Genomic DNA, 7711 nt, shown 5'->3' on the forward strand with positions numbered 1-7711 from the left:
AATCTAGTACAGACTCTTCGTTATCTCCAATTGTTTATTCTACTGAATCGTGCTCTCTCATATACCCTCACACCCCCGGACTTTTGATCCAATCCCTCCTGGGATTGAGCGTAAAATGGGAATCATTCGGACACTTCTTGGAAAACTTCAATCCATCGGGGCCGAGATTCTCGAAGGGGGACCCCACTCGGACTGTAGTGTAAGGTCATTCCGACCTCCGATTTTCTTGACGTCCTACACCAGCACTCAATTTCTACGGTGCCAGACTGAGCGACTCGCAGCTTTGAGCAGTGCCTCGTCTCGGACAGAGACGGGATCCTTGAAGTATGAAGTTCTCCAACAACTCTCCATGAATGAATCTGCGCGACTCACAGATCTGTAGGCATAGATCCGGACGGTGGCCTAGCCATTCTCCAAATCGACTGCGCCAGTAAAGACTCTTCGTTATCTCCAATTGTTTATTCTACTGAATCGGGCTCTCTTATATACCCTCACAAATCTCACGAGGAACAACGGCGGGCTTGCTTCTACCAAAAGCAAAGACTACCTTCTCGCCATCACCTTCTCTGAGCAAGCGCTTGTCTTCCTCCGGTCTCTCTTCTTCGTTCGCATTCGACGATGCCTTGAGTCGATCTATTTGTTCCTGGATTGACTTATTCTGCCTCTCCTCGTCATCGAGGTCCATCTTCCTCTTTTTGACCTACGCTCATCAGCGAGAATGGCCTCCGAGCTCCGATCAATGTATGTCACGAACCATCCCTTCTCGGTCTCATCGACAGCGCATATACCTGAAAAGTTCAGGAAAACGTTCGGAATTCTCTGAACAGGGAAGTTTGACCGGCATAGTGCTATCGAACCTGAATACATGCTCAGGCTTAGATAATATGTCACTGACCTTCTTTGCCAAGCCACTTGACGAAAGTTGTCAAAGTAAGCCACTTGGTAGAGTTCATGTGCACGTGCTCTTTGAATCGAATGTATTCCTGATAGATCTGACCCGAGTGTACTCGTTTCCCACCGTATTGACGTTTCAAGATATCCAGAAAGCCTTCCTTGAACTCTCTGTAAATAAGGTCAAAAGTTCAGTCAGCCTTAGAGCAGCTCCTAATTGAGGCGAGCGAGTCATGTCTAGGTACATAATATATGTTCAGGTAGGTAGTACCTACTCTGAGAAGGAGTCCAAGTATTTATCCGGGTTCTCCGCAAAGAGCAGCAATTGACGCTGGTGTGATTCGGATGTAGTGTGACACTTGAAGCCGTTCTGTGGGAGAAACACACAGGATGAGGAGTTTCGAACGATCCGTAATTATTCCAAAAGAGGATTTCATTCGGGGGAACTTAGCGCGAATTCGAACTCACCTCGTCTCGACATTGCTTTTGGCACATCTGACAGTACCATCGGAGCTTCTGGAGACCTTTGGACTTGATCTTGTTGGCTATCGCCTTCGGAGTACCGGCTTCTGCTTTACGCATCTTGCGATGAGCACGCAGACGAGGGCAGAGATCTTGCGATCTTCAAGCCAGCTTTTTCAACAACCTGCCTCCGCGCAAGCGTTCAAATACCTTGTTGTCGATGATCTTTGCTGGCCCTCTGGTTGACATGGGGCGGTCTCCATAGCAAAGGTCGACTCGCTCTCTCAGCTCAGCACGATAGCTTTCATGAGTTCGGAGGCAACGAGCAGAACGTGAACTACTTCGAGAAGAGTTTACGTCAGGGATTGGGGGTGTAGATCGCCGCGGTCAGCAATTCAATCGATATCAGACAGCGAGTTGCCGACAGCATGCCGCTCTCAATGTGTGTCTTCTCCTGGACCGCGGATCCATGGAGCTGGCCGAACGATTCGCGATGGAACCCGTCCATTTTGCGGTCCTCTGGAACCTTCTTGGTCTAAAAGAAGATTCTCGCGTAGCTTTCAGCTTGTCCTGGATTGTGAAAGTCCTCCTCGACAACCAGGATAGCCTTGGCCTTGCGACGGAGAGTACTGTGGACCGTCTTCGTGACTCCACGATACGTACTCTAACGAGAGCCGTCCACAATGGAGTCTATGCAACCGATTCCTTGGATTCATTCACGTTCTGTTCCGCGAAAAAAACGAGACGGCACCTCGCTAGAAACTATGGGCGAAGAATAAATGCTTCGGGTGGTCCTCGTAAATTCATACCGACTATCTATGATCTAATATCTGGGGGGAATGGCACCCTCTAGAATCGCTTGATTCTCTAGATTCACGATGATATTGATTGTATCGGTTCCCGGACTGGAACGAGGACCGAGTCGAACCCAAATCAAAAACCTCATCTCCTGCGGGAAAGGTGCCTATACGGATGGAGATCTCCGGCAGGGTATTAAAGATACTTTCCTCCCACTTGCAACAGAGATCGGCGTAATGATCCACGGCGCGGGTCCACTCCTTCCCATCGACTGAGGTCCCAATGCGGTATGAATTTTTTCCCAAGTCTTCACTGTGTGTCTGCATCTGCAGCTTGTTCACATCGAATAGCTGCGCTCAGTGAATAATTGTGGCGCCTGCAAGATCATCGGTGGAGCTTCCACCGATTATTCCATCCCACCTCCTAATACGATGGCTGCGCGTTCCGCTCCCTCTGACGGAACATCATTACTCATCACCGAGCATGAGAAATCCTCGATAGAATTCCATTTCTGCAGGACTGTGGGACACTTCAGAGATCGGGAGGAAAACATCGTCAGCGCTCCCACCGCGGACCTTCGAAAACGCTCTCGGTACTACGCATCGGACGACACGAGCTTCAAACCAAATGTTCAGGGGAGATCGACACATGTGCTTCAAATGGTCGATCATCCTGTCCCCTCCCATCATTCTCGTGGGCCAAGCTGGAACTGTGCTCAATTGGGATTCCGTTCCTGAGGATTAGGGGGTCAGCAGAGGGTCTCGACCTCGAGCGCTCAAGGGTCGGGCGAGGAAAACCCCGCGGTTCATATAACGCCGTCCCGCAGATGCGGGCCTTTGGAGCCGGTCACGAGAAATTCAAGAAGTTTGGGATGACATCATCAAAGATTGATACCGCGTTTTTCAAAAATACAAGGAGCTCAACTTTATTTCACAAAGACGTACCACGCCTCCGCATCAACGAGACCGGCGGAATCATGTGCTTCTCTGAATTTTCGGCTCGACGTCGATTTCAACTTGTTTCTTCTTCGGTTTCTCGGCGGGCGCTTCTTTTTTCACTTCGCACTCCTTCTTGTCGTCAGTGTCTTCCTCGGCTCCCTCCTATAAGAGAGAGGTCACTCTTTGACTGCAAGAATCATATGCGACGTGTGCGGGAAGAGCTCTCCCCAGACGTTTATTCGAAAAACGGAGACCAATTCCGCGGCCTGACTCCCGAGAGAAGTTTCTCACCTTGACCTCATCGGTGTTCCCTCCCTCAGCATCCTCCTCTTTTTTTTCTTTTTGAATCGGAAGAGTCGGAGTAATTTCCGTAATTTTCGTTTCGCCGTCATGTCCTGGCCGTCTTCCAACAGTGAATCCCAAGAACCTCGTTTTCGTCTTTCTTCTTCGAGTTCAAATGTTTCCCGGACTTTCTCCAATGCTGAAATGAGAGCGGGACCTTCCGTGAACCGGCCATTCTAGGTTAAGAGGGAGAAGACCTGCCCGCGCTACCTCATCCCTGACATGAGCCTTCCATAACAAGTTTCTCATATTGAGGCGTTTCAGTGAGAGTATTCGGTCAAGGAATCAAAGCATCCGATCTAGCGTACATTTCAGGAAGGAAAGATCCTCTGTGGGGAGCTTGTTCAGTTGCTTCCGAAACTGGGCTGTGAGATCCCGGCGCAGGCAATCTGCTTCGATTTCCTGTTTGGTTCGTGGAACTCGGCACTTCATGAAGCAGCACATGACTACAACTGGAAGGCATTGAGAGGTTCAGACGCCTGACTCGGCGGTCTAGAATCGACGATCTGACCCGTGTGGTGCCGAACTACGCTTTGAGTAGCTCGGGACGGGCATAATAATTCGGAGTTATTCTTCATTCGGGACGCTGCCCGAAACCATCTTATTCGTAGGTATTTCCCCTCTGATAACCCTGACGGGTGAACGAAGAGAGCTGTGAATCTATGTCGGAGAGAGTTGTATCCCAATTAGGTAAAGTGCTCTGCTTACTTATCACAGTTGCGCCCGCCCCGCTCATGAAGATCAGTTGCCACACCCGGAATCCAGCGATGACTCCCTTCTCTAACCAATCGTTCCCTATATCTGGGACTACGGGCCCGCATTCCTGGAAGAGGAAAAGTTTATTCGATGCTCATCAAATTATTGTAGTGGAATCACTCATTCCCATGCCGATTTTGTCGATGCAGATTCGGACAGGCAGGCCTCCCTGCCGCGAATCCTGCGCAGCTGAGCTCCGTCCGGAGCAGAAGCTGCATAGATCATATTCGCCAGAATGAGAGCGGAGGGTTCTAGAATCATCGAGCGGTGGAGGTACGAAGAAATCGTAGAGGTATGCGGCGGCCTTCTCAGCGCGAAGGGTCCCATTACTCCCCCAAGTTAAGCACCTCCAGCAGTCGCGAATTCGAACCCCGGTCCGCCAGAACTTTCCATACCTAGTGCCTATGATTTTCGCGGATTCTTAGAACACAACAGAGTACGATGCGTTCCGCGTCGAGATCAGAAGCTGTACTGACCGAGCTGACGACTTCCCTGAGCCTACACAAGTAGGGTGAACAGCGATAAACACAACTGGGTAGCAGGCAGAATGTATATGCTCATGATGACCGTGAAAAAGGAACTCAACAGAGGAATTCCTGAGTCTCGAAGATGGGGGAGTGATATTCCCCAGGGTCTTCCCTCGAAGGCCGAGCGTATAGTTCCATATGCGTATCGGCTCGAACTTACACATTCTACGGGGACGTATACGGTGTTGTGAGCCCTGCCGAAACGCTCAATCGAACAACAATGTTCGTGGAAAAAGCTTTCATTCTCGCGTTCCGATGGAGCAAAAATTTCGCAGGGCTTGGAAATTTCGAGAACTCACCATTTCTACTCCTCGTATCGAGGCTGTAGGTCCCGAAGATACTTCACCGGTGGGAGATCCGCGATGGAGCTCTTATCTCAAAATAACCGTGAACGAGGGAAACAAAATATTCATCGGGGACAGAGCTCCAGCAGACACCCCTCACAAAGCGTTCGAAAGATGCCGGAGCTCCCATGTGTCTGAGATCCCTCTCGGAAACGGCTCGTGACCGAGCTCTTTCCCTTTTCCTGCTGACGGCAGCGCCATCGAGGCCCCGCTCATTTCTCCCCTGATCGGCCCCGGGGATCTACCTTGGAGTAACCCCTTCGGCGGATTAGCAAACCTCCCACCGAATCCAAGAAACTCGATGCAAACTACGGAAATGCGAACGCCTCGAGAAATAGAATCAGTCCGAGGCTCCGAGTCGAAGGTTGGCGGAAATCTGAGGTACCAGGCCGGACGTGGGTCTCAGCAGTCTCAGGGTGTGGCAAACTCACCCTGTTTGCCCACAGGTCAGGCCCCTTCGCGCCGACTCCCGAAATCTGTTTCGACGGGACAGACTGCTTCCGCATGCTGCGAGAGACGCTTTGATCGACTCATTCGCTGAGTTGGACAAGGTGATTCCACGATGGAAGGGACTCAGGGAAATGACTGGCGTGGAAAATGACATACATATGTATCGCGCGTAAACGCATGGACGACTTCCAGCGGGAGCGATGTGGAGTAACCAGACGACAAGGTATCCTAATCACCGCCTGAACCGAGCAGATGAGACGGTGATAAAGAGCCTGTCTCGCTCTGGTTGCCAGAAATGCTCTCAGCCTGATCCATGCGCAAACTGTACTCTTGCGCCCGATCAGACAACTCATTGTATGGCACGGTGAATTGCCGAAATTCGCCTAAATCGCAGAAAGGAGTTCTACAAGCAGCTTGGAGAGGAGAATTGGCATTAACGGGAGGAATTTGGCTTGTCATTATCGAATATCAGCTCAACGACTGATCGTGCTCACGTTTGCCAGTCAGCTAACCCGAATTTCTCCTAGTGTCGCACGTACCGTGATGCGACGCTGTCCTACGCTTCGAACTCCTCGGCATCATTTGTATCGGGATCCCGCTCTTGATAAGTTCTCGCTGCTGTTTATTCCGTTCACGTGAATTCCATCTCAGAAATCTCAGGTACGCAGAGGAGCTTGGGATCACCCTCGCATCGACAATCTGAGTGCTCGGGATTTTGAGAGAAGATTCCGTCTCCAGGCCCCGGAGAAGCGCCCGACCTCATCCCATTCCTCGAACCGCTATGACAGTACGGAGAACGAAATCCGTCAAGACCGGGTACAAGGCTGGTTCCCCAAATCACCAATAATCCATTGATGCCTCAGAATTCTGAACGAGTTCAGGCGGAAGGGGTCGAGACTGATTAACGGGAATTCTTCTTTACAGGATGGTAAGGAAATTGTGACCACCATATCAGTGGTCGTCACGGATGACGACCGATCTGGCGATGCAGCTCCGAGAGCAGAGATTCGGGTTCGTAGCTTTGGCTTCCATTTGAGAGACGAGATGATTGGATAGCCTCTACTTCGGACGAGTTCCACGATTTTCAGACTGAAAGTCTGCCATCAGAAATGGAAAGGCTGGTTGAAAGTACTTGAACGTCACAATTGCTACCGCGCGAAGCACGGAATCGCACCCTTTCTATGGATCCCAGAGGTGGGAGCCGATTATCAGGTAAAATGAAACCTGAGTGATGGGACCAGCCGCGGTACACCAGAGAAGCGGTCCGATTACTAAGGCGGTCCCATCGAGCAGGTCGGTCCCTCCAGTGTGTGGTCTTATTTCTCAGGTTCACCTCAGGTGGACCCATTAGATGGTAGTCGTTTTAGGCAGGTTTCACAGTATCGATATCGAACCGCCTATTCAGCGTGAATTTGCCCCGGAGATTTATTCTTCAATTGACCGTCCGCTTTCTGAAGCTTTCTTGAATTTCAAAGGATCGCAAACGTCAAGATCCGAGGTAACCGTGTGAGTACCTCAGCGAAGTCTTTGTGAGATGAAATTGTGAGCATGACTTTTTTCTTCGGATTATCACCGCGTTTTCAACAACTCATTGGATTTTGAAGACTTACTATACCTAGCTGAGACCAATGAGAGTTATCAAGTCACTGACAAAGCTTCATCACAGCTGAAGCGGGACGCGTGACGCCTCCCACTGAATCGGATTATTGTCGCCGGATTTCACTTTTCGCCAGCCAACCGTTCCGGACTTCGGCCCAAGCTGAATGGGGATCCCGCAGGTTCCGGAAGTGATGAAAATCGGCATCGCATGCAGAGAATCGCATACCCTTTTTGAGCGTGCCAGGAAGCCTCAATATCGTCGCAATCTTATTCCCGTAACGGTGGAACCCGATAAGTGATTGAATCGACTTCTGCCCGGCGAACTCGTCCATGAGTCGTAGCATGTTTGAGCCCGCTCACCGAGCAGCGTATCCGGTGTGGGAAGTAGCCTGCGGGATTCTGCAGAGGGAATCCCTACTTGACCTGTGCGAATGCCAGCGCCAGCTCGCTTTGCCGACCATGAGCGCGGAACGCTGGGGGGTTCTGGAGGCCCGGAAGATTCGGGTGTTGAGCCCGTATTATATCTATGCTCAGAGCGACTCGTTCTTCAGCTCCCGGGTAGGAATCTTTATTCAGGTTCGCCGAATACCAGTGGCGCCTTGAA

The 7711-nt window shown here is 50.8% G+C and overlaps 2 protein-coding genes across 2 annotated transcripts; both read right to left on the reverse strand.

The window, feature by feature from the left end:
* Positions 1-547: 547 nt before the first annotated feature.
* On the reverse strand, positions 548-1522 carry LOC100908157 (DNA/RNA-binding protein KIN17-like; the record flags this gene model as incomplete). Its single annotated transcript, XM_018638483.1, is given in 5 exon segments — positions 548-702; positions 705-788; positions 896-1062; positions 1167-1261; positions 1360-1522. Coding segments are annotated over 5 exon segments (615 nt in total), but the record flags the coding sequence as incomplete, so codon positions are not given.
* Positions 1523-2176: 654 nt separating this feature from the next.
* On the reverse strand, positions 2177-5564 carry LOC114828060 (transmembrane inner ear expressed protein). The gene is made up of 5 exons (XM_029110716.1): positions 5490-5564; positions 4140-4254; positions 3740-3883; positions 3381-3570; positions 2177-2258 (listed from the first exon to the last, which is right to left on the reverse strand). Exons 1-5 carry the CDS (start codon positions 5562-5564, stop codon positions 2177-2179), a joined length of 606 nt encoding a protein of 201 aa, XP_028966549.1.
* Positions 5565-7711: the final 2147 nt, after the last annotated feature.

The sequence above is a fragment of the Galendromus occidentalis genome, unplaced genomic scaffold, assembly GCF_000255335.2.
Source record: "Galendromus occidentalis unplaced genomic scaffold, Mocc_1.1 scf7180000077086, whole genome shotgun sequence".
Lineage (NCBI taxonomy): Eukaryota > Metazoa > Arthropoda > Arachnida > Mesostigmata > Phytoseiidae > Galendromus > Galendromus occidentalis.

Excerpts from the sequence above, each read along its gene's own strand:
- LOC114828060 (XM_029110716.1), bottom strand. The coding sequence starts at position 5,564 with ATGCGGAAGCAGTCTGTCCCGTCGAAACAGATTTCGGGAGTCGGCGCG. Across the intron at positions 4,255-5,489 it reads CTGACCTGTGGGCAAACAGG|GAATGCGGGCCCGTAGTCCC; the intron begins GTGAGTTTGCCA and ends TTCCTCTTCCAG. Across the intron at positions 2,259-3,380 it reads GGAACACCGATGAGGTCAAG|TCCGGGAACCGATACAATCA; the intron begins GTGAGAAACTTC and ends TCCTCGTTCCAG.